General features: G+C 38.3%; 2 protein-coding genes across 3 annotated transcripts; both read left to right on the top strand.

Moving 5' to 3' along the window:
* The first annotated feature begins 7,368 nt into the window (after positions 1–7,368).
* On the top strand, positions 7,369–18,230 carry LOC114460985 (mitochondrial chaperone BCS1-like). Of its 2 annotated transcripts, none has more exons than XM_028442896.1 (8): positions 7,369–7,530; positions 7,969–8,330; positions 10,033–10,172; positions 12,783–12,977; positions 14,170–14,233; positions 14,323–14,495; positions 14,577–14,694; positions 17,929–18,230. In XM_028442896.1, the coding sequence occupies exons 2-8, from the start codon at positions 8,011–8,013 to the stop codon at positions 18,179–18,181; spliced, it is 1,263 nt and encodes a 420-aa protein (XP_028298697.1). In that variant the 5' UTR covers positions 7,369–7,530; positions 7,969–8,010; the 3' UTR covers positions 18,182–18,230. The 2 variants fall into 2 exon arrangements, with proteins under 2 accessions (XP_028298697.1, XP_028298696.1); XM_028442895.1 differs by having other exon boundaries at positions 7,369–7,526.
* A 1,511-nt stretch (positions 18,231–19,741) lies between these two features.
* LOC114460984 (sterol 26-hydroxylase, mitochondrial-like) lies at positions 19,742–27,290 on the top strand (the record flags this gene model as incomplete). The annotated part of the gene is made up of 6 exons (XM_028442894.1): positions 19,742–20,032; positions 20,401–20,582; positions 23,195–23,394; positions 23,532–23,729; positions 25,590–25,753; positions 27,124–27,290. Coding segments are annotated over exons 1-6 (1,133 nt in total), but the record flags the coding sequence as incomplete, so codon positions are not given.
* Positions 27,291–27,384: the final 94 nt, after the last annotated feature.

Raw genomic sequence — 27,384 nt, forward strand, 5'->3', positions numbered from 1 at the left:
AAAATAAATACTGGTATGATACACTTGAACTCCGCCTCCGTCCCTGCATTTGGGTCTGCACCCACACATGCCATTGACAAAAAAAGAACTTTAAGTCACATGGTGCCCTATCGTCACCTAAACTGGCCAATGAGGGGCCCTCCATATGAATAGAGGATTCATATGTTTCTGTATGAATAGCCATGGCCTACATTAAACATAAAGGGCCTCTGACAGAAAGACATAAGAATAAAAAAAAAGAGAAATCATTATTTTCTGGGATTTTGTTAGTACTCATTGGTTTTTAGGATTTTCCATTGGTTTCTTATCTCGTAAATTCTCTGTGGTCATGACTTGAGAGCACTCGTAGTAAGATAAGAGAAAACCTCACAGCCTTTTAAATGATTGTCCAATGCATTAAACACAAGTTTTAAATTTAGGAAACAAAAACAATACATTATATTGTCTAACTGGCATTATTAATTTATTTTTTATTGATTGATCCCTTTTGAATTTGTGATTTTAAAAAATCCCATTGATACCTGAACCCAGTCAAGGCTATAAAATCCCTGGGGTTCTTATGTGGGTCAAACATATAAACAGTGTATTTCCTGCTTCTAGATGTGTTGGCAAACCAGGCCTTAACAAGCGAGCACAGATCCATTGACATGTGTTGCTTTTGAGCCGTTTTAGATGCCACGTACCATGTGCTTCGGCAATATTTTCTTAAGATTTTAAGTTTTTTTTTTATGAAATTTCATTTAATTTTCATTCATTTGGTTTTTTTGGAGATCATAGGTCTATGAAGTGATTTAAAACTCTGAATACTTAGGCATTGCTTTTGTTGTGAATCCAGGCTGTTCCATAATTTCACTCCACATACTGACAGACGTATAATTCTCATTGCATCATGGTCCACAAAATGTTTAGCTTTGTTCATAATTGAGAGGCTTTTTGAAAATTTGCTTTTTATGTTGGCTTTTCATGTCAGTTTATTGTCAATTATTACCCCAAGAAATTTATTTTCAGGAACATTTTCTTGTTGAATATCATCTATTTTTATTTTTGGGTTATCTTTAATTACCAAATATCCATACTTTGTTTTATTTATGTTTACAATGAATTTATTACGATCTATTAACAAGGGGATGAAGTTACGCTCCAAAGTTGGGTTAAATTACTGTGTCTTGCATTGTTGTTAGTGAGGATATTTCAGAACAAGTGTGTTCAAGCACACAGGTTGTGAAGGTTCAGGTATTTGAATATATTTATATACACACCAGGGTTTTTCAATCTTGGGGTCGTGACCCAATGTGGGGTCGCCTGAAGCGTGTAGTGATAGTAATTATTGTTTTTATTTATCTATTTTTGCACAATTTAAAAAACAATACATAACATCAGAGAAATAGACATGCAGTGTAAGAAGAAGCTGAAAGAGCTTAAAAATGTATTATTCTTTTTCAAAGTGAAACACCACACACAATTTCAAACAATATAAATATTGTTCAAATAAAATGCAGTATAAAAAATAACTGAGCTGATTCATATCATCACTTTGTACACTAATATTTACTTCTCTGTATTTGTAACAGAAAAACAAATTTGATCATAAAACTAGAGAAAAAAAGTCTCTGAGGTCACGACCCAGAAAAGTTTGGGAACCACTGATATACACACTTTATGTTGATTCTGTTTTTAGGCTATGTTTTATTTTTAATGAATGTATTCAAGTATTTAATTCAGGGACTAATGGTTTGTTCTGGAAGTAATAAAATGTATCTGAAGTTACTTGAGAAGTTTTTTTATGAGGTACTTTTTTACTCTTACTCAAGTACAAGTACTTTTAAAAATGGTAAATGAACTTGATTTATAAAGTGCTTTTATGTCTACACTGAAGTCGTCCCAAAGCGCTTTACAATTTCAACTCATTCACCCACCAATGAGACTGAGCTGCCATGGGTCAACCACTGAGAACAACTTAGGGCTCAGTGTCTTGCCCAACACATAGACTGGGATCAAACCTCCAACCTCTTGATCAGAAGATGACTGATGAAGTAACAGTACTTTTACTGGAGTACCGTTGTTGTTTCCTCTACCCACCACTGGTTATAAAGTATATTTAAGGAAGTGTAGAATACTTTGTAAGTATGCCAAGGTCAGCAGATCACAATGGTTAATAACTACATTTACACAAATACAACAGCAGCTGATATGATCTCCTAGTGCTGTCGCTCATTGCCATTTAAAGTGTCACACACTGTGGTTTGTGATGGATGTAGTGTTATTAGGTTGAATTGATTACATAAAAAAATGGTCGTTACAATTTTTTATTATATATTTTATTCACAAAATGTACAATGTGTCACATGATGGTGACAGAAGCTGTTGAATCATCAGCTACCAAAAATGACTAAGAAGTTTAAGCAAGGGTGGATTTCAGAACGACTGTGGCTCCCGGACGTATCTCTGGACTCAGACTTCAGCCGTAGTTCCAGTGTCGTAGCAGGACGAATGTGTCTAACACGAGGACACGCCCACTCTCCGAATTTGTTTCCTTTTCTTTGCCTAAAACAAAACACATAAAACTTTAAGTTAGCTGATGAAACAGCAATTTGCATTTTCTCTGAATTTATATTACATGTGTGCCTCAAAATAATATATGTGAAGTAGAGCGTGTGCATTTCAGAATTTATATTACAAGTGTGCATAAAATATATATTTTCAAAATCAAGCATGTGCATTTGTGAAAAACCCTGCAAGAGTTCATTCATTGTGATATTGTCCTGATTCCATAGACTTCAGCCGGAGTTCCAGTGTCCGAGTTAGTCTGGTATGATGCACCTGAGCTCCGCCTCTGTCCCTGCATTTGGGTCTGCACCCACACATGCCCATGACAGAATGTCCCAGCCAACAGCAGACCCAGCGGGACCCTCGGTGCAGGATTTTTTATTTTTCAGCAAGTTGGAGGAGCTCCTGGCCGAGCTAGAGCCCCTGCTCTCCAGACTGAGGGAGACCAACTGTCCCCAGGAGAGAGTGGACACTGATGGGAGTTTGTGTGGCCATTCGTCTTCGACCTGCTCTGGAGAGAGTTCCCGTCGTGGTGAAGACTTTGGAGAACGCTAAGAAGCAGATCAGGAGATTGCTGGGTTCTCCCTATACTCCACTACCAGAGACGTCCACAGCACCCAACTCTCAGGTGCAGTCCAGTTCCCAGCCTGAGTCCCCTAGCGTTCAGGCTAGCGTTCCTGTGTCCCCTAGCGTTCAGGCTAGCGTTCCTGTGTCCCCTAGCGTTCAGGCTAGCATTCCTGTGTCTCCTCGCTCCCAGGCTAGCGTTCCTGTGTCCCCTAGCTCCCAGGCTAGCGTTCCTGAGTCCCCTAGCACCAGGCCGCCGCCTGCCCTGCCGCCAGTGCCGGCTCCCCGCACCCGGCCGCCAACGTCGCCGCCAGTGCCGGCTCCCCGCACCCGGCCGCCAACGTCGCCGCCATTGCCGGCTCCCCGCACCAGGCCACCAACTCCTAGCTTTCCTGAGCCCACATCTGAGAAACCTTTAGATACTCGCTACTTTTCTACCATCAGTTTTTTTTCTGAAAAGTAATTGGCTAACAGCTGCGGTCTTCTTACGCCATGAAAAAAATATCCAAGTAGTGCTTTAATTGTAACTGGTCTAAAAGTAGTTTTACATAACCAGCATTAACAGATGATTTTCCATCCTTCTATTTAATTTGTACTCTCTATAATTCTTGTCTTTAATGCACCTCATGCAAGCCACGCTGGAGGAGTGTGGGAGCGACAAATAAGAACTGTGAGAAATATTCTCAACTCGATGATCTCCCTGTCACCTGGTCGACTAAGTGATGCTACCTTAAGAACCTTTTTGTATGAGGCAGCATCGATTGTTAACAGCTTAAACTTAAATGATCCAAGCGCCCTGTTCACAAGTTGGTGTTGCTTTTAGAGGCTGTTTAAAGAAATCTAAAAGTCAAACCAGTGCGATGTTAAATTTGCTTATGTTCTGGTGGTTCATGAAGAAAATTGTGTTTAAAATGTTATGTTTTGTTATCCACTTAATAATTTTGGTGGGAGTGTAAGTGACTCCAAAGTAAAGAAAACGTTAAATTATGTGTTTTGTTGTTAGTAATTTAGCACTTCCTGTTAAACCGGAAGATTATTTTGAACGTGTTTATACGTATGAAAACACGGAAATTGACAGTGTAAGAAAAACGGAACAAACACGGAAGTAAAGCAAGAAGTGTACAGAAATAATAACTGGGAGAGCAGGAAAAACTTTAGCTACGGTCAAAAGTGGGAACCAGGTATGTTTATTATATATGAATCCATGCAAAGGACAATGTAAATGCTTTTAGTTAATTTTGGGTATGTATGTTGATGTGTTGAGCTACTTTGGCCTGTGTTCTAAGAGCTAAGCTAACTGTTTTTATTTGTTTTCTTGTGGTTTATTTTCATCCAGCTCTTAAGTTGATTTAGCAGTAAGGAAAAGGAAATTAAAAGTCACTAAATCATCAGTTCTGGCCGACTCATTTCGACCTGACGCTACATATTTAGTTTTGTGTATTTTGAGTCATTTTCATATTTTTGTGGTTGTTTGGTGTATTTTCTTGTAATGTATGTTTTTTGGAGTCATTTTGTGTGTTTATGGAGCCTTTTGTAAATTTGTGTGCATTTCTGTTGTTTTGTGTACTTTTTGTATAAATATTGTTTAGTGTTTGGTTTTATCTTTAGTTCAGCATGTATATCCCGGCACTCTCACATGCACGCGCGTCAGCTGTGTGTGTGGGGGGTGTATACATTGTAGCTGCTAGCATCTTAACACATAGACTAATATAAGAAGAAACACTCACCTTTGCGCAGAACAAACGTTAATCATAGTGGAGCCGTGTTGTGGACCCATCCGCTCACAAAAACGTTCCATTCCTCTGTCTGAAGAAGCAGATAATTTGTGATAAGGTCAGCTATTGGCTGTCAGCACAGCCACCGCCCACAGTCATGGAGATGGAGGAGGAAGTGAAGTCCGTGAACCCACGATTTAAAGGAAGATTGGAATCACGGGAATAATTTTAAATAACCATGAAATATTAACTTAAGTAACTTTTAGCAGTATAAAAACGTGGTCATCATTTGCTGCTGGAGGGCAGGGAACAACTATGATTTCCCATGGCCATGAAGGCATCATGTTTACGTGCAGCTTTCTCTGCCAATGTGCGTCTTGTTTACATGTGTTCTGAGTGTTGATTTGGCTGGAAGGCTGGGGAATGGGCAGGCAAAAGCGTGGAAAGAGTCACAGTGTGTTAACGCATTTCGTTCCCACAGGGAAGTGTGAGTGACGCGAGGCGCCGCGCTACTAATCTAAATGCAGCAAGACGTATTAAAAGGTTCTATTTAAAGGCATTATGAATCGATATCGTGCTATACAAAGGAGAATCGATTCAAATCGATGAATCAATTTTTTAAACCCAGCCTTAATACATGTATTGTTAAATTCAACAATAAGGCTCTGTTCTGTATTTTCTGATAAACATCATATTCTTCTGTATTCTGTCCATAATGTCGTGTGTGGATACCTTTCGATGGCATCACTGCAGCGCTCACTGCTGAGGTCGTGTCACTTTCCACGCCCTTTGTGGACATTTCTGTCCCTTCTTCCCTCCTTTTCAGTTCTTCATCACGTCCACCTTTAAAGGGCAATAATAGTAGGATTAGACTGTTGGTTGTGTATTGACATAAAATAACAAACTAATGCATTACTCCATCTTTAGTTTGGTTTAATGAGAGTTGTGTTGGCTTTAGGGGTGCTGGAAAAAATCGCTTTGGCGATATATCACGATGTTAAGTTGCGCGATTCTCGGATCGATTCAAAATGCAACCATATCAATTTTTTTTTTTAATTTTTATTTTTTACTTATTTTAACCAGGAAATCTTTTCCACTGCAGGAGACATTGTAGCTGCACAAAGAAGTGCGCTGAAACCTGGACATGTTGACCAGCTTGTGCTTTTTCAATAAAATCTAAAAAGAAAGTATTAACTTTCTGCATTTATTTGTTGTTCTAGGCATGTACCTCAGTTAAGTTGCACTAAAGTCATGTTGCACTAAAGTCAAAGTTGGTTTAAAAGCCACAGGCAGATTGTATGGTATTTTTTTATTTTAAGTTGTTGGCACATGGCATGTTAAAGCCAATGTTTTTAGTGTAAAATATGCCAATAAAATATATTTCATACATAATGTTCTCATGAAGGTGTACACATTTACAAATTAGTTGTTTCTTAAGTCATATATATATATATATTATATAACAATCACAATAATCGCCTTATACTTTAATATCGGGATATATCGAATCGTATCGTGACCTATGTATCGGGATACGAATCGTATCGCCAGATGCCAGACAACACACACCCCTAGTTTGCTTATACTTTCCCGTCCTGAAAGTGTTTACCTTTGGGGCCGTCTGACAGGTGATTTAGTTCACGAAGGAGGCTCACTAACATGTTTTCATTCAGAGTAACATAAAGGCAGTGAAAGCCAAAGGGCAGGTTTCCCCATTAATGGATCTCCATCTCACATTTGAGTCACAAACGTCCCTTAAAAAATCACAAACACACAAAATAAGACACAAATTACAAAATGACAAAAACTGGCTTTCACCAATCATGACGAAACAACTCGTCATGCAATATTTACATGATATCACAAAGGTTTTACACACACATGAATGCATTACGGCAAGGGTGTCAAAATGAGTAATTTTAAAATCAATGTGCCATAGTTTTCATTATCAGTCCCTGCCGGATCTTCAATTAATTTTTTTGTTTTTATTTTATAACATTTTTTTGAGTAATTTAAAGGAATTTTGTGAAATTGTAAGATTAGTGGAAAAATTTAGACATTTTTATACAATTTGCAATAAAAAAAATTGACTGCATTCATGTGATAAAAACAAAGGAACACTGCACGCCCATAAAAATACTGTGGAGTTTCATTATATTTGTGAATTTATCCCATGAGCATTAAAATACTTTTTTACACAAATACTGCCCTATGTTTCTATACGATATCTACAACTGGATATTATAGCTGTAACCAAATGCACACTGACATCACTGTTATGAGCTTTCCGAGCTAGCATCTCTAGTGACTTCCGTCGTTTTTTTTTTTTTTTTGCTCCCGTTTGATAATCATTTACTATTATAAACATCATCATTTTAAAATATTTACTGCTAAACATATAAGTTAAATAACTCACCATGTAAGAGTCGGAGGCAATTTTAGCTTGAGCTCACAATAAAATGTGTTAGCATTAGCTTGGTCGACAAGCAGAGCGGAACATTTGTGAGTGGCACTAGCAGCCACACGGAAGTGTTTACAGTGAACACAGGAAGTGGAGTGGAGTTCTAAACACATGAGCGGACCGACCATAGACATATGATAGGACAACAGCACACATGGGTGAAAGACGTGCCTTTATTTATTTATCGTATTTTCCACTAAAAACTGATTGAACAGAACAAAGAGGCGTGAAGGCTACGAGTGAGTCAGTACACAATTAAATACAAACAGCCTTATATCGCATGTAGTAGCTGTCATTACGTTAACTTGACAGCTTTGATTAATGTATGTATGTTTTATTATATTATTCCAATTGTATATTTGTGTTATTATTTTGAACTTATTTTTTGTTCTACTGTAATGTGTGCACTTGTGTTTAATTTTTATTTGATTATGTATGTTCTTTCTTTCTTTCTTTCTTTCTTTCTTTCTTTCTTTCTTTCTAGTGTTTAATCTTTTTATTTGTAAAATTTATCGAGCCTCTGTGACACAAGTAATTTCCCCCTGGGATAAATAATGTATTTCTGATTGTGATTCTGATCAGCCTGTTAATAGTAATACTACTACTACTAATAATAATAATAATAAATGACTGCAGATCCAGCATTGAGTCTCAAAGCCATGTCCTTCCCCAAACCTTCAGATTGATGCTTTCCGTGGAGTGACCCATCAGCACAACCTCATCATGCCTCTGTCAGACTTCCTGGACGGTCTGAAGGACAACCCCTACTTTGGGGCTGGATTTGGGCTGGTCGGGATCGGGACAGCCTTGGCCTTGGCCAGGAAAAGTGCCCAGGTGGGGATGATCTTCTTCCGCAGGCACTACATGACCACTCTGGAGGTCCCGAGCCGGGACAAGAGCTACACGTGGCTGCTGAGCTGGATCACCAAACATGCGAGACACACTCAGCACCTGAGCGTGGAGACATCCTACCTGGCACACGAGAGCGGACGTGTGCACACACAGTTTGACTTCCACCCAAGTCCTGGAAACCACATCATATGGTAAAGAAATGCTCCATCACTCCATTTATTTATTTTTATGTTCTCATCAATTCAAGTTGTGTTGACCAGGGCAGCTGAAGCCAATTATTCATTTCAGTATGCTTTCCTAGGTCTCAAGGATCAAACTCAAGGCCCGGGGGCCAAATCTGGCCATTTAGAACATCCAATTCGGCCCCCAGCAGAAGGAAACAAATTCAGCAAAACCATGAATCATTGTGTAAATTACCAACTAATTCAGGTGTAGATATCTCCAAAATAATTCACAACTTCAATGAAACTTGACAATATTAGCAGGTGTTACATTTTTCCCATGCTTATATCACATGATGGCAATCATTTTTAATCTCAAATTGTTAAAATAACTCTCAGTAATTCCAAATTCCTGTAATTTTCTTAAAATTATTTCACAAAAATTCCCTAAATAACATAAAAATTGGCCACAAATTGAAATAAATTGAAAGTGAAGATGCTGAATAGACTGATAGCTGTCACTTATTACTTTGATATTAGCAGTCCCATACATATTCTATAATTTATTTATATGTGGAAGTGCAAACTACATCACAATAATCATTTTCCCGCCTAAAATCTGCGACTCACTTAGGATGAACTGCTCAGTATTCGGCCCCTGAACTAAAATGAGTTTGACACCCCTGCACTCGTTTGATTAAAGTATTCTAACTAATGTAATGTAGCTCCAGCCAAACGAGAGAACAATGTTTTTATGGATTCCCGTACTTGACTTAACGATAATTGTTTATTTACTACAGACTACAAATGTTTACAGGATAATAACATCATTTTTGTTCTCCCCAAAGTTCTGAAAGACTAGCTCAAAATGAACAAATATGAAATATCATTAGCATTATGACCCTGCAAATTCTAGTTTCTTTGTACCTGTTTGTACTGGATTCACAAACAAATGCATGAGGACAAATAATTAGGCTTGGAAAGTTCTGTTAAGTTTGAACTGTTTCAATTGATTTTTTGATTTATAAGGTTATACATATGATCCTCAGAACAGCATATAAATCACAGTGAGATGATCACTGAGTTCGTCTTATCCCAGACCTTCCCCTAAACAAACCACGCTAAAGAACTCACTCACATGTGCTGCCCCTTAAAGGAGTAAAAGCCAAAACTGGCTCATATTGTGCAGCTGTTCGTGAATAAAAGTACCAGTCCCATTGTGTATTTTTTCTACTTTTGTTTATTTTTGTTCTTTTATATATTTTTGTTGTATCATTGTGCATTTTTTCTCTTTTTGTGTCCTTTTGTGTCTGTGTTGTTTTTTGTGTATTTCTATGTTTATTTGTATGTTTTTGGAGTTTTTCCCTGTACTTTTGATGTTCTTTTATGTAATTTTGTTATCCCATTGTCCATTTTCTTCTCTTTTTGTGTGTTTTGTTGTCTTATTAAGTTTTTGTGTTGTTCTTTTGGGTATTTCTCTGTCAATTTGTGTTTTTTTTTTTTTTTTTTCATTTTGTGCATTTACTTTTTTACCATTCTTAAAGCACTGATGTTAATTTAGCCTGTGTGGCATTTTGCATCAGCAAATATAACCCTAAATTGTCTTTCTAGTAAGACTTTTTTTTGAATAAAAATGATCAAGATTTATATTGTATTTCACCATTATGAGAAAAAAAATTCCATTGTTTGTGATCTTTATTGTGATGGACTTATCCATTGTGTTGGTTTGCAGGTATGGCAAGAAGTGGATCAGAGTGGAGCGGACCAGGGAGAAGCAGATGGTGGACCTGCACACGGGAACGCCGTGGGAGTCAGTCACCTTTACCGCTTTAGGCAGGGACCGACAAATCTTCTTCAATATCCTACAGGAAGGTACGACTCTATTTTCACGACTACAGACATCTCAGGGATGAAAGATCTGAAAAACAGTAAAGGGTGGTAAACTTTAGTGATGCAGTTTCCTCACCTACTGTGCGGAACTCACTAAGATTGCAGCAATGATTAGTGCACATGCAGAAGTGGTGCAGACTGCCCTATTTAAATGAGCATTTTGTACGTTTTGTTTTGAACATGGAGGGTGAACATGAGTGCGTGGAAGCTATAATAAAAATGTGAAGCAGCAGAATTGAAGGTGTTGGAAGAGGAAACAAAAAAAAAATGGATGAATTGCAGCAGATATATTGATAGATAGATACAGTGGGGCAAAAAAGTATTTAGTCAGCCACCAATTGTGCAAGTACTCCTACTTAAAAAGATGAGCCAGGCCTGTAATTTTCATCATAGCTATACCTCAACTATGAGAGACAAAATGAGAAAAAAAATCCATAAAATCAGATTGTAGGATTTTTAATGAATTAATTGGTAAATCCCTCGATAAAATAAGTATTCTGTCACCTACAAACAAGCAAGATTTTTGGCTCTCATAGACCTGTAACTTCTTCTTTAAGAGGCTCCTCTGTCCTCCACTCGTTACCTGTGTTAATGGCACCTGTTTGAACTCATTATCAGTATAAAAGACACCTGTCCACAACCTCAAACAGTCACACTCCAAACTCCACAATGACCAAGACCAAAGAGCTGTCAAAGGACACCAGAAACAAAAGTGTAGACCTGCACCAGGCTGGGAAGACTGAATCTGCAATAGGTAAGCAGCTCAGTGTGAAGAGTTAGTGTGGAGCAATTATTAGAAAATGGAAGACTTACAAGACCACTGATAATCTCCAAGTGAATGACCTGCAGAGAGCTGGCACTAAAGTAACAAAGGCTACCATCAGTAACACAGGGACTCAAATCCTGCAGTGCCAGACGTTTCCCCCTGCTTAAGACAGTACATGTCTGGGCCCATCTGAAGTTTGCTACAGAGCATTTGGATGATCCAGAAGAGGATTGGACGAATGTCATATGGTCAGATGAAACCAAAATAGAACTTTTTGGAAAAAACTCAACTCGTTGTGTTTGGAGGACAAAGAACACCATACCTACTGTAAAGCATGGGGGTGGTAACATCATGCTTTGGGGCTGTTTCTCTGCAAAGGGACCAGGACGACTGATCCGTGTAAAGGAAAGAATGAATGGGGCCTGGATTAGTGGTTAGCACGTCCGCCTCACAGCAAGAAGGTCCTGGGTTCAAGCCCTGGGGTGGACTTGGGTCCTTTCTGTGTGGAGTTTGCATGTTCTCCTTGTGCTGCGTGGGTTTCCTCCGGGTACTCCGGCTTCCTCCCACCATCCAAAAACATGACTGTAAGGTTGATTGGAGTCTCTAAATTGCCCATAGGAGTGAATGAGAGAGTGAATGGTTGTCTGTGTCTGTGTTGCCCTGTGATGGACTGGCGCCCTGTCCAGGGTGTACCCCCGCCCAGCGCCCTATGAGAGCCGGAAATTGGCACCGGCAGACCCCCGCGACCCTGTTAAAATGGGAATAAGCGGGTATGAAAATGGATGGATGAATGGGGCCATGTATCGCGAGATTTTGAGTGAAAACCTCCCATCAGCAAGAGCATTGAAGATGAAACGTGGCTGGATCTTTCAGCACAACAATGATCCCAAACACACCTCCCGGGCAATGAAGGAGTGGCTTTGTAAGAAGCATTTCAAGGTCCTGGAGTGGCCTAGCCAGTCTCCAGATCTCAACCCCATAGAAAATCTTTGGAGAGAGTTGAAAGTTTGTGTTGTCCAGCAACAGCCCCAAAACATCACTGCTCTAGAGCAGGGGTGTCCAATTTCGGTCCTCGAGGGCCACTATCCAGCATGTTTTAGATGTTTCCCTCTTCCAACACACCTGATTCAAATGATCAACTCCTCATCCAGCTCTGCAGAAGCCTGATAACGATCCTAATCATTTGAATCAGGTGTGTTGAAAGAGGGAAACATCTAAAACATGCTGGATTGTGGCCCTCAAGGACCAGAATTGGACACCTCTGCGTGTCTGTGTGTGAGACAGTGATTTGCAGAGCAGAGATGGACGCGCAGCCAGCTTTCTCACACACACACACGCACACGCACACGCACACGCACACACACACACACACACACACACACACAGCTGGAGCCTTTTTTCCATCTCCGCTGTGTTTTCTGTCCACATTTACTGCAGCAATGATCTCTGCGTGTATGTTTGCACCTGCTTTTCAGTCATACTATTAGAACTAGAACAATCACTGCAGACAGTTCCAGATTTCATGAAACACATTGCTCTACTTGCATTAATTTATTTGCATTTCCTCCTCCCATATTTTTGCACCCCCTACTATGCATATTCATTAGAGGGAAACGCGCTAAATGGATTGGGGGATCATTGGGAAAAGTAGAGGCGGCACACTCCTGATTCCCTGGGCTTTGTACTCCTTATTAGCATGTGGAGTGATGTTTGCACACATTTTAATTGCACTAAACATTTAGTGAATCTGTCCCTCAGTGTTATTTAACAGCAGCTGTGCTGCAACAATGTGGACCCACGCTGCAGCTGTCTGTGGTATTTTACAGCCCGAGAATTGGCCCTGAAGCAGGAGGAGGGGAGGACAGTGATGTACACAGCCATGGGAGGAGAGTGGAGGCCGTTTGGTTTCCCACGGCGACGAAGACCCCTCAGCTCTGTGGTGCTGGAGGAGGGCGTCGCTCAAAGGATTGTCGACGACGTGAAGGACTTCATTGGAAACCCCAAGTGGTACACAGATCGAGGTCAGAAATCTCAAGACATGCTGTCTTTCAGAATTTTGTCCTAACGTTGATGAATGCATGTTGTTTGAAGAAAAAACCTGGAGATTTTCAGCATCTTTTCAGATTCTTTTTTGTGGCTATATCCACAGGAAATCTACTAAAATGATATATTGAAGAATAATTGACTCTTAAGTTTAAACGGGTGTTACTGGTGTTGTGTTTTTCTGGATCAAAGCTGAGGATCAAATCTTACACTTTCATCCAACTTGTTATTTTCAAAGTTGCAGGATGTGTAGCAGATGATGTTGATAGGGGAACCAGGGCTGGACCATATGAACCAAAACTTATATCTCGATATTTTTTTCTCAAAATGGCGATGTATGATATAAATCCCAATATTTTTAACTCAATAAAGTCTTACCAAAAAAACAATTCTGGGTTAAATTTGCTGAAGCAAAATGCCACACAGGCACAACAAACGGCTCCACAATATGTGCCACTTTTGGCTTTTTCTCCTCTACGGGACAGCACGTGTGAGTGAGTTCTGTAGTGTGGCTTGTTTAGATGAAGGTTTGGGTGAGGACGAAATCAGTGTTTTAATACAAAATAAGCTATGAAATAAAAACATATTGTTAAAGGCGACATTGTAATTTTCTATATCACCAAAATAGAAATCTTAATAAATCTTCAATGTCGATATATTGCCCATGTTAGAACACTGCACATGCACACATATCAGTAACTCTGCAATTGGTTTAAAAGTGTGGAGAAAATGCAAGAAGCCATATGATTGGCTGAAAGCAAACAAACCTGATTGGCTGATTAATCTGTCAATCACTTTTATCAGCCAATGGTGACGTTCGTTGACCCGCGACGTCATGGCAGTCTCAAAATTCACCACACACATTTCTCTCACAAATGTGCAGATGTTTCACAGCACAGACGCAGTTTGTAAATGCACATTCAGCAATTTGCATTATCTGTGGATTTATATTACAAGTGTGCCTCAAAATAATATTTGTGAAGTCGAGCGTGTGCATTTCAGAATTTATATTACAGGTTTGCATAAAATATATATTTGCGAAACAGATCGTGTGCATTTGTGAATCTGAAATACAACTGCGAAACAAAGCATGTGCATTCGTGAAAAACCCTGCAAGAGTTCATTCATTATGATACTGTTCTGATTCCATATGTAACTGGTTCTCTGCAGGTATTCCCTACAGAAGAGGATATTTGCTCTATGGTCCTCCAGGATGTGGAAAGAGCAGCTTTATGTGAGTCTGGACTTCCTGTCCTTTCTGATTCTTTTCTGTCATTCTTCACGTGGAGAATCATTCCCACTCTTTTGCCTGTTCTGTTTCAGAACGGCATTGGCAGGTGAGCTGGGCTACAGCATCTGTCTCCTGAGTCTCAGCGACCGCACGCTATCAGACGACCGTCTGAACCACCTCCTGAGTGTGGCCCCACAGCAGAGCATCATTCTGCTGGAGGACGTAGATGCAGCTTTCGTCAGCCGAGAGCTGCTTCCCACTGAGAGTGAGTAGAAGGAGGATCATTGGTGCTTTGATGATTACTGACGGTATTTGGACCAATGAGCTGTGCTTTATTTGATCTCAGACCCTCTGGCCTATCAAGGGATGGGACGACTGACCTTCAGTGGACTGCTGAACTCTCTGGATGGGGTGGCCTCATCTGAGGCTAGAATAGTTTTTATGACCACCAACCTCATAGACAGGTAAGGCTGTACGCAGGGTAGGGGTGATTTACATTTTAATCTTATTTATTGGTTTATTTAACAGGGACAGTGAACATTAATATCCATACAGAAAATGTACCAGATTTAGCCAGAAGGTTATTTTTTTATCTGTAGTCCCTGGACAGAATGTTCAAATGTCACCCTAAAAGAATACAAGTTACAGGAAATATTCAATAAAATATACAGTGAAAAATGTAACTACATAATGACATATCACACTTCCATTCACATATTATAAAAATAAAAAATAAAATGAGAAAATAAACAGAGACTATTGTCAGATTAAAACATACAAGTTCATAAAATAAAACGTTAAAAAGTCACCAAGAGGCACACACAGTCAGGGTAGCCACAGGTTAGTGTTGGCATGACTGATTAGAGATGAGACAGTGTTTGAGGTGTGATTTAAATTAAATTAAATTAAAGGGCACATATATGCAATTTTTCACCCCTCTCCATTTCTTCTAAGAACCCCAAAAACATAGTATTTGAGGTTTATTTTCCCAAACTCAAGTGGACTACTTGTGCGTATTCATGAATGGGCATGTCAGACGCTCACTCGCTCTTCTACGAGGGAAATCAGTGATCAACAAAGCCATTTTATTTGTGCTATCCACACACTGTTGACTGCACATTACAGTAAAACACATGGATATTAAGCGGCTATCATTATTGTGAGTCCGGCTCATCGCTTAGGGTCTCGCAGCAGCAGTCATTTGAACTCTCAGGAGTGTGAGGCTGCTAAGTCACTTGCTTTTTCTCCTCTGCTCTTCTAACTACAGGAATAGTGCATTTAAGGTGATAGTCATTTGTTTTCTCCAACCGCTGCATCGCATTGTTTCACAAACACGTCAGACAAGCGATACGAGGAGATATAACAGGTTCGACAATGCGCCGAACCACGAGATGTGCTGGAAACCATAAGAGCAGAATACACCTCTGCATGAACAAATAGTGCTTACAGTACAGTGTATGTTCACCGTGGAGACGCGGGACCAGCAGCAGGAAAGTTCTGTAGTTAGTTTTGCCGTAGCCATCACTCCTTCGCTAGCGAGAAAAACAATTTCACATGTGATGTCACAAATGTGGAACATTTGAAATGGAGCATTTTTCTTTGTGTTGTAAGACTTACACAGACCACAAACAAACCACTAGATGGATTTATTTCATATTTTGTGTCTTCAATTATCTCTGTTCATTTACAACTCAATTACAATTACGTTGACCTGCATTTTCCCCTACTACTATTATTTTTCCTCTCAATTACAATTACTTTCTCAATTACTCGTGTTCAATTACAGTGAATCACATTTACTGAGCCTTTAATAAATAATCTCATATAACTTGACCTTCCTCTTGTGTTAGCTTTCTGTTAGCATCTCTTATGGTAAGGGGGCAGTTTTGACCCAAGTCATAGATCAGCTGTAAAATACACTATAAAATATTATCGATCATCTAATTTGTTTTTTATCTCTTTGTTACCTTGTCGGGGATCCTAATCAATGAAAATATTGGTAATAATGTTTTTGGTGTTGGCGTATGGTCTGTATACCCCTTGTATTTTATTTTGTAAATTGGTGAAATGATCCTCAAGAGAACCAACAAGTAAACTTGATATTTTAATAATTGTTAACTACGTATGTGTAAGCCATAAAACTGTAACATGCTTCCCCAGTTTAGCACTTAATTACAGTTTTTATAGAATGTGCATCCCAATTACAAAGTCAAATATTAAAGTAAATTACATCATAATTGTACTTAATTACCAATTACGCAGGTTTTTTTTCTCAACTTTGGGGTTGCCTGAAATGTTTAGTAATAATAAAATAAAATGTAAATACTGATTAAAATTATATTTAAAACATTTTTTTAAACTGTGTTTATTTTTATTTATGTATTTATTTATTTTGCACAATTAAAAAATAAACAATACATAATATCACAGAAATAGATAGATGCTCAAAGATATTTAATAATTATTATTCTTTTTCAAATTAAAACACTACACACAATGTCAGACAACTGTATATCTATAATTTCACTTTCTCAAATCTAAATCTAGTTCAAATAAGATGCAGTATAAAAATATCTGAGCTTGCTCATATTGTCACTTTGTGCTTTAATCCTGGCAACTCTGTATTTGTAACACAGTGTAACAAACATGAGCAAAGAAATAAGTTTAGAGAAGAAAAAGTCTCTGGGGTCACCAGAAATTAGTGATAGAAAAATGGGGTCACGACAAGAAAAAGGTTGGAAACCTCTTTTGTTAAGGAATGTAGAAACCTACAGCACTGTCAGAGCAATGGTTTATTAAATATTTGATGCAAATGTACACAGAGTGATTGCAGATCAACACAAGGTCAGGAATGGTCTCCCTAAGGTCAAAGGTCAAAGTGACCAGTGTCAGCAGAAGCTCACAGTTTATTTATGAAGTCTATTTGTTTAAATCCTGCATGTAAATCTTCAATAGAGATTTTTAATGTCAGACCTGAAACCAATCATGTTTAACATTGTTTGTGATCAAATCAGGGTTTATTGGATTAAAAAACAACAATGTATTACTATATTTTAAAGGTAGAGCATACAAACATAAATCCATTTGTGTATGCAAACAAAAACAACTTGTAATTGTGTTTCCAGTGTCGTACCAAACAGCATTAAATTGTATTTTTAAACTTGCTTTTTCTTATTTTCAAATTGAATCAATGATATTTCAAGCATATGATTTCAATGGTCTTGATGTGAATTCTGTTGTATTTGTTTATTTTTTTAGTGTTTCTGTGAATAGATTTGACAACTTGCTGACTTTGTCTTGGTATTCCAATTTAGAAAATGTAACTCATACAAACATGAACATGCATTTGTGGTTATTGTGTTATTATCCCCAAGAATATATCAAAAGTACTGCACAGGTGTTGGGTGTTTGGATGATTGTATTTTTTATTTTTGTCATTTTCTTTAGACAAAAAAAAGCAACAGGATGAGGTAGAATTTAAGAGTTCAGGGTTCAGTTTCTCTGTCTGTTTGTCCTTTACACATTACACTATTATAATATTGTGCTGTTAAAACACAATTAAAGTGTTTTTTTTATTTGAAGATTTTGGACATTTCTAATGCAATGACAGATTTATTTCAGTGACATGTTGTGTTTTTGAATTAGAGTTGTGCATGTTGACAATAACATGTGGTCCTTTCTGTAATCTGTGGCCACAGATTAGACCCAGCACTGATCCGGCCAGGCCGTGTGGACCTGAAGCAGTACATCGGCCACTGCAGCCACTGGCAGCTCTCCCACATGTTTCAGAGGTTTTACCCTGAGGAGTCGCCCTCTGAAGCCCAGCTCTTTGCAGAGCGGGCCCTAGCAGCCCACTCTGAAATAAGTGCAGCGCAAGTTCAAGGACACCTCCTGCTGCACAAGTTGGACCCAGTGGGATCCATTAAGAATGTGGGCGAGATGAAGAGCTGACAGGAGCAGCCTGTGTTCATAGACTGTAAAATAAAAAGAAATGAAAGAACTGAGAACATCAATTGTTTTGTAAAATACACTTAAAAACAAATATATATCATCTAATTTCTTTCCTATCTATTGGTTACCTTGTTAGGCTTCCTAATCAATGAAAATATAAGTTTTCATATTTTTGTTGTGAGCATCTGAACCTTTTTTGTGTCAGTATAGTCCTAGATTTAATTTTTTTAATGGTAAAATGTGAAAAAGATTGATATGAAACATTTTAATTATTGTTAACATATGTGTAGAACTGTACCATGGTTCCCCAGTTTTGTGTTTAGTTATAATTGACATTTTTGATACATTTTCATAGCAATTATAGTTATAAAGTCAATATCTGACCTCAATTATAATTACAACAGCAACAGATTTTTAAAATTATAATTACACCATAATTGTAATTAATTACCAATTATGTGATTACAATTATAGTTGACCCCAACCCTGGCATTCATAAAAACCTCTGAAAAACACAACCTTCACCCAACGAGGCCTGGACTGAGCTTGGCCTCCTGTGTGTAGTGATGCTGTTCAGGATGTCACCTTTGAAAGTTCAGAGTACTGGTTGATCCAAATGTGGAAGCACTGAATCACCTTCACGAAATATGTTCCTGGTTTTAATACTTGAAACATGTCTTATGTTGTTGATCAGGGGTGGACTGGCCATCTGACACACCGGGCATCGTCCTGGTGGGCCGTTGACCCAAAGTAGGCCGGTGCGGTCCGCTACGGTTTCTTTTTTTGACATGGTAACAGGAAGCTAAGAATGTCCAAAAGTGGCAAAAACTTGGTGAGAAAAGAGTGAAAAGTGACTAAAATGGGCCAAAAGCTGTCAAGAGTGGCCAAAAAGGGGCAAACAAAGAGGAACCAGGTGTTTTCTATGGGCAAAATGAGGCAAACAATAGTAAGTAATTTTTTATTTATAAAGCACTTTTCTCAGATAAAAATCACAAAGTGCTGTATAGAACACAGGAGAAATTTAAACAACAGCAGCAGCATCATAAAAGTAAAAAGATATATTTAAAATCCATTTAACCAAAGGCTTTTCTGAAGAGCGCAGTCTCTAAAACTGAATTATGATGTTTTTTTTTTTTTTTTACAGCATTTTCTTTTTTGCTCTAATGCAAACAACTTGAGTCAAATTGCATTTTGAAACACAGAATTCTGAATATTTATTGTGTGGAGGGAAGAGAGAACCTGCAAACTTTAAGCAGAGAGACTCCAGCCTAGAAAAGAACTCAGCTATGTTTGTGCTTTCCAACAATGCACCATAGTAACCAGTGCAGTGAGTTTTTAATCATTTCCTCAACCATCGTATTCTCAGCTGTATGGAATGAAGCATCTCCACCTCGTATTTCAGTGACCACTTTATCAGAACACAATGTTTCCTCTTTGCTTAAGTTCTGTGCAGCCTCTGAATGTTCTGTGTGCAGCACACCTACAGTATCTTAGTGATGATCTTGAAGCTGTGGGTCAGTAAGAGCTGTGCTGGAAGGGTTAAACCTTCTGGAACTCAAGGCCCCTCCCTGCTCCACTGCTCTCTGGGATGTAACTTGAGTCCTGTGTATTTGCTGTGCTGCCCTGACTATGGCTGCCTGCCTGTCCTGGACATTGATGCGTAGACATGGTTGCTGGTTGCTGCCTGGCCCATTGACCTCAGTCAGCTGCAGGGAGGCAGGACGGCTGGCCTCTGGGACCCTCACTGAGGACAAGCATCGGACACTGCAGGACCTCCCTAAAGTTCACTTCTTGGAGTTCCTTTACAGAGTGACATGTCAGGGTTTCTACAACCGTACACATGAGCTACAGGTACTTTTTATGAACTCATAGTTACACATGATCCTTAGGCTTAAAACACTGTGGTGCAGGTTTCTGTGTGAATGATTCAGTGATCATGTAATGAGTACACAGTTGGACTAGTTTGTTGAGTTAATGGGCAAGACTTTAGAATGAATAGGTGCATTCACTCCATTAATGACACAGTGAGAGCACACAATAGAATAAGCTAAGAAGGTTGTAGGACATTTGTTGCCATAGTAACCCCACAGCTAACAACATTCTGATGACCATGATGCTTGCAGTCGTTGGAAAATGAACCAGCTGCTGAACCTGCACTTATTTCCACAGCTGTTCTTGCTCACACAGATGTTTCTTCTCTCTTTGTCGACCTTCTCCAGATCCACGAGAAGCAGCGGCTTGGTCCGATCTACAGAGATGGGATGAACCAGGTGTGTGTGAGCAGCCCTGAGCTGCTGGAGGAAGTCCTGAGGAAGGAGGAGAAGTTTCCTTGCCGAACAGACATGGCTATTTGGAAAGAGTTCCGTGACATGAAGGGATTTGGCTATGGTCCTTTCACAGAGTAAGACTGCTTACTAAGCACTTTTCACTGCTAACATTTAGTAAAAGTAAGACCTGAGTTCCTTATTGGATGGCTTTCCATGGATAAGGTTGTCATGTGGGTTGTTATGGCAGAGTAAACTAGCAGTAAACCTGTGTTGTAACCTCTCCATATGTTCCTAGAACTAAATAGTTATTATCAAACAAGCCAATAGGTTGGTGGGGGCTGTGTGGGGGGATTATCAATGAACATTACCTTTACATATTGATACACACACAACTTGAGTTAAAACAAATGAAAATATGGAGCAGTTTATAGCTGAGATAATGCAGAATATCACAGCAGTTATGACAAAAAACCCTGATAAATTAAAAGAATTCCAAATAATCAAAAATAAACAACAAAATAAGAAGTGTTTACAATTTAACTTTCATTATTGTTTTTTAAAACTGAACTTCTGCTGTCAGAGGAGGGAATGGAGAGAAGTCATAATCAGAGTTTTTTGGTTTTTGTTGCATTTTGTATGAATTGACATTGACATTGAGATTGAGAACCTCTGTTGGAATAGAAGTATAAGTAGATAAGTAAGAATCCATCCATCCTCTGCAAGGTTTGAAAGCTCAGTTTTTTTTTTAACAATTCAGCATGGTTGAGTATTTACACATGCTGTCAAAGGTCAACACTACAAAAAGTGCAATCATTATGAGACAGCAATGCATGTTTTGTTATTGCAATAAAATAAATTCATTTATTTTATTGCTTAATTGTGACCTTCACCAGCCCTAAGGAAGGGAAAGAAATATTTTATTATAGGGAGGATATAAAAAGGGAGAGCAGTGTTACACCTAGGTGGAGGGGGAGGGGGAGGGGAAAAGGAGCAGGGAGGAGAGACTCAAGGTAGGAAATAGAAAGGGTGGGGAAGAATAGATTATTTTACAGTGAGGGTGAGATGTGAAGTTGTAGAACATATTGTGCTTTTTATGTTGTGTAATCAAGCCAGTATAGTGACAAGTGTGAAGCTTAGCTATAATGGTGGTGGCTGTGGACAGGGGGAATGAGTGAATGGTAATACCTAAAGCAGGTATTTGGGATTAACGTGTCTAATGGCTGAGTATTTCTAAAGCATTTGCAAACCAAAGAAGCTGCTTCCATGTGTGGGTGAAATTACTGTAATAACATCATAGCGGATACAAAGGACAACATCTTACTGATCAGAAACTGTTATCTTTACTCCAAACTTTTCACAGTCTTGTTCCCCTTCAGACTAAAGCCATGTACCCCCTACTCCTAAAAAACTTAATAATGTAATCAAATGTCATATACAAATACAATGTCATAATGTAGCCCTACAGTGAAATTTGTCTCTGAATTTTACATATCCTTTTGAGGAATAATATATAACAAAAAGACTAATGATCTGTAAGTACACAAGACAGCATGTTATTCAGAATTATAACTTGATTTATTTAATTTATTTATTAATTTATTTTCAATGAGAACCAAACCTTTTTGGAAAAAGAAATGGTTGAACAGAACTCAATGCAATGTTGGGCTAAATTTGAGACAGTCTGCGTCTGAAATTGTTCTCCACGTAAAATCTTGTTCCATATTTGTTTTTATGTTTGTCAAAGCTGAAAAATCCACTTTCACACAAGTACGTGGTGGCGAAGGGAATCAAAGCAAAGCAACGTTGCTCTTGTCATATTTGCGCTTTTTTGAAAATGCAATGCATGGAGGCTCCTGATTGCTGGTCTATTTATATCACAGTTTTTAATGTTGTCATGCTGTTTCTAATTGTTATTCACGTACTGTACCCCCATGACAATTTTTGGCTAATTTCTAACCCTTTAGGAACCTAGGCCATAGGGCAATTACTGACAGAGATACAGTAGTTTAAAATGTAGTTTAAAGCATGCACCACGTTAGGTGGAAAAACATATATTTCCATGTATAGATTTATTGAAATTATTTCATACTTAAAATGTCTGTAATGACAAACGTGAGCCCTGTAGGGATGAGGGTACATGTTTTCTAAGCTGGTTTTTTTTTTTTTTAACATTCCGCTCTGTGTGTTTTTTTATTGGCAGTGGCTATCCGTATGGGTGCCGTATCAATATACCGACATTCTATCCATAAGCAGCGCCCCTCATTGGCCAGTTTAGGTCACGTGATAGGTCAGTCATTGGCCAGTTTACGTGTACTTCGGTAAACGTACCAATAGCACCGGGGGTTGTCCGTATGGCAGTCGTACAAATAGACATTTTATTTTTTATTTTCTTGGAGAAGGAGCAAATGTAGAGCTCATAAAGGGACAATCGGCACTGTGCGAGTCCGACCAGGAGTCCATAAAGGTGTAGTTATCTTGGCGGGTCTGTAGACGTATTTCTCGGGCAAAAGTACCATGTGCGTCTTCTGTCAGTTCAATAAATGACACGAAATGTAATGTACAAATATAGAAAATTTCCATGTTTTAAAAGACGGTTGGTCACCCTAATGTGGGCATCAACACATTAATAAAAATGCTACCAAGCTTGTTGTGGTGTGCATTATTATTTTTTCATTCATTGTTGCAAATTTGTAATTCAAGAGATATGTTATGATTTCACATTTCTTTTCTTCTTTGTTCTTCGTAGGGATGGGGAAAAGTGGTATAACTTGAGGGTGATGCTAAACAAGCGTATGCTGCACCCAAAGGACTCAGTACAGTATGGTTCAGTTATCAATAATGTAGTTACAGACTTCATCAAGAAAATCCACAACAGGGACCAGAGCAGCACTGCTGGATATTTGGTTCCAGACATCGCCAATGAGTTCTATCTCTTTTCACTGGAAGGTAGAAAGCAAACACGCTGTGTATGTAAACAAAAAAACACTATAATGTCTAATAAAAAGGCGTTTAAACAAGTCATACATGACCAAAGTGAAAACGTTTATCATTGTGCTCATATCATGTCTCTTGTTATCATTCAGGCATCGCTGCTATATTGTTTGAAACCAGACTTGGATGCCTGGAGGAGGAAATCCCTGCTGGGACACAAGAATTCATCAACTCAATCGCTCGGATGTTTTCCTACTCCATGGCTGCTCACATCACTCCAAAATGGGCACGTCGTTTCCTGCCTCACTGGGAACGCTACATCGCAGGCTGGGATGGAATCTTTAGTTTTGGTGAGCTTTTGTTGTTAGGATATTCTCTGTTTTCTACATGTACTTTAGAATAATAGTAACAAGAGTTACAAGACAGCTAATAATGATACAATTTGGATTTTCAGAAATTTAAATCACTATCTCATAAGAGAGTAAGAAATAATCGATTCGGTGATATATCGCGACAATTAACCACACAATTATCGTATCAATCCAAAAAATGTCCAAAATGATTTTTTTAATCATGTTTTTAACGGAAAAAAACCATTTAATTAACTAATGCAAAGCAGTACTGTAAATGCCCAGTCATGGGTGTCAGTGAACCACATCAGACCTTGTTAAACTATCTCACTCCTCAATGCTTTAGCTGGAAGTTGAATGCACTTTATTTTCATTAAACATACTCGACACTTTTATAGATGTATGTGGTTACTATAAAAGCATTTTTTTAAAAAATGAATATACATTATTCTGCTGTATAAGCAAATGTTTAACCTTTTTCAAAATATAATTTGACAGTTTGATCAACATACCACTTGTTTTTTAATACCTTTTTGTATTAAGGTGAAATTTGTCATTTATGATATCGCAATGTATATTGTATTGTTCTGAATATATCAGGATACATCTTATCGTGATATGCAAATCTTGAATCGTATCATCAGATTCACGGCAATATTAGCCATACCAGCCGTCATTGCCTGATCCCATTAGATCTCAGAAGCTAAGCAGGTCTGGGTCTGGTTAGTAGGTGATGGAGACCACTGAGAATTCCAGGTGCTACAGTGGGGTGGCAGTCACCCCAGTGGTATGTGTCATTGTGTTCTTGGGCAAGGCACTTTACCCATTGCCTATATGAATGTAGTGTGTGAGTGAGTGTTGGTGGTGGTCGGAGGGGCTGATGGCGCACTTTGGCAGCCTCGCTTCCGTCAGTCTGCCGCAGAGCAGCTGTGGCTACAATAGTAGTTTACCACCACTAAGTGTGGAGTGAAAGAATAATCCCTTAATTCTGTAAAGTGACTGAGTGACCAAAAAAGCGCTACATAAAATTGATGCATTATTATTTTATTAGGAATGTCGCGATACAACTTTATTTCCGATATGATACCGATATTGCAGCCTTGCGTATCGGCCGATTCTGATATTGATCCAATATCAGCATGAATCATACATACTTTTAATAAAAAAAACAACTTTCTTTAATAAAAAAATAATACAGTAATTACTTATTTTGTAGTGTGGAATGTTAGAAAAGGCTTGATCAAGTGATGTTACTCAGAGAACAATAGTCAGCAACAGTAGGTATGACAAAAAACTGACCCATTTATTATTAACTAATTGGTTACATACATTTTTACCTTCAACTTAATAGCTACAGTGTTCTACAATTGACTAAAATAAATAAAAAATGAATTTGAATATAATTGGAAATTTGAATCCGAAAAGATTGCACTTCCTGTAGTGTTGACCTTTTGACAGCATGTGCAGACAAAGAAAAGAAAAAAAAAAAAGGAAATTTGAATCCGATATTTGTTTTCAGCCTGATATCGGACCAATATCCGATATTGGATCGGGACACCCCTACCTAATATCTCAGGTTCACTGAACATTTATGAATTTGGACTACAGGAGGACACCTGCAGCATTAAATGATGTCATATATATATATATATATATATATATATATATATATATATATATATATATATATATATATATATTTATATAACCAAAACATTTAGGTTTCATACAGTCGTCATACTACCAGACAATTTCAGCTCTTGGGCACAATAAAAATGATAACACCTTCATTTGAAACACAGCATGATCCAGAATGCTGTCATGAATCGTTGTGTTTTTTCTCTGCTTGTTTTATTCCAGCTAAAGAGTTGATTGACAAAAAAATCGAGCTAATCCAGCAGCATGTGGACACTGACCAGGATATGGAGGGAGAATACTTAACGTACCTCCTCTCAAACGTTCAGATGAGCACCAAAGATGTGTACGGCAGCATCACTGAGCTCCTGTTAGCAGGCGTGGATACGGTAAATCCAATCTCACAGATCCACATCATATAAACACGTTTTCTTACCTTTTAAGTTTTAGCACAATTATTCTCATTGTTCATTTCAGTTATTTATTTAGCACACATTAAAGAAACAATGTTAAAGGTGCAAGGAGGGAATATTAGAGCTCCACCCCTTTCAGTAAACGCAAACAACTTAGAATAAGAGCTAACAAACAATTACACACTTACACACACAGAATCCTAAAACAAAATGCACAATTTAAACTTTCATGTATGAGGGAAAACAATATATAAACAATGTACACAAAAATCCTCAATATCAAAAGACAAATGAAAATATTGAATCAAATGTCACGGGGCTACCCCGTGCCCTCTAAACTGTTTGTAAGATTTTAATGTAAAAACAAATGCATCATTAGTAGTAAAAGTGTTTGTCACCATTGCTCCATGTGCTTTGTTTGTTGAACCAAGAAGTGGCAAACAGAACAGAAGCCTGTCATTGGTTTATATAGTGGTGGGCTTCTTGGAAGGTACCACATGTAATAGAGTTGGAGGGGTGTTTCTTAGCAAATACAAATAACCATTTTTTCAAGTATATGTCAAAATTTGCTTACCTCTTAACATTGCTAATATTAATATACAATTGTTTGGTAAATGTTAAATGCATTGTTGGTCTTTAATTTGTCTGAGATGAGTTAATTGATTTCCCCTCAGATCATGTGCTTTGGTACCTCCCCCTCAGTACTATATAAGAGGAGGCTGGAGGCATTGTGGGGGTTGGTGTTTGGTGTCAGAGCTGTCAGGTGGTAAAACAAAGTTTGTACAGAGCTGCAAACGAGTTTGTGTAGAGCTCAATCTTTATTTGTTTCCACTTTTTCCCCTCTTTTTTCAAGTTGGATGTCTTCTATTTTTCTTCAGGCCTGGATTGTAAATACTGCTGCACTTTTACCACTGTAAATAAATACACTTTGACTGCATTTTTGGGAACCTTGGACTACTTTTTGAGCCTACCCACTAGGCCATTCTCACACCAAATATTAATTGAAATTCAAAAAAGAAACACAAACTTAAAACATATATACTGTACACACATATACTGTACACATGCAAAAACAAACACACATATTACATATGCATTGTAATCATGGTGGCATAGAGTAAAGTGAGGGAGGACATGAAGTAATTATGTGTAATGTTGGAGGACTTATAAATGGATAAGAAGTTTTTCAACGTCAAAGAGTGAGTAGGAGGATATGGATCTAACAGCTCACATACACTTCTGTGCATTTGTAGGAGTTTATTGTGTGTTGTCAAAATATGTTCATCCTTATGTGTGACTAAACAAAGGCTATTGTTAAGTGTTTCCTTATCTCTTTGTCGCTAAAGACCTCCAACACCCTTACATGGGCTTTGTACCAGCTGTCCATCAATCCACGCATCCAGGATAGACTTTATGAAGAAGTGTCCACAACTGTACCAGCAGATCGCATCCCCACGGCCGCAGACGTCACCCACATGCCTTATTTAAGAGCCGTTATCAAGGAAACTCTCAGGTGAGACAGAAACAGCTGCACATTTAATGGTCAGCTTCTCTTGAACTGATTCTCAATAGGATGCAGGGATTGAGATCTTCTTTTTCTGGCCTAT

The sequence above is a fragment of the Gouania willdenowi genome, unplaced genomic scaffold (genome assembly GCF_900634775.1).
Source record: "Gouania willdenowi unplaced genomic scaffold, fGouWil2.1 scaffold_87_arrow_ctg1, whole genome shotgun sequence".
In the NCBI taxonomy this organism is placed as follows: Eukaryota; Metazoa; Chordata; class Actinopteri; order Blenniiformes; family Gobiesocidae; genus Gouania; species Gouania willdenowi.

Coding starts and splice junctions, on each gene's coding strand:
- LOC114460985 (XM_028442896.1), top strand. CDS start 8,011: ATGCCTCTGTCAGACTTCCTGGACGGTCTGAAGGACAACCCCTACTTT. Junction 8,331..10,032: donor CCTGGAAACCACATCATATG/GTAAAGAAATGC, acceptor GTTGGTTTGCAG/GTATGGCAAGAAGTGGATCA. Junction 12,978..14,169: donor CAAGTGGTACACAGATCGAG/GTCAGAAATCTC, acceptor GGTTCTCTGCAG/GTATTCCCTACAGAAGAGGA.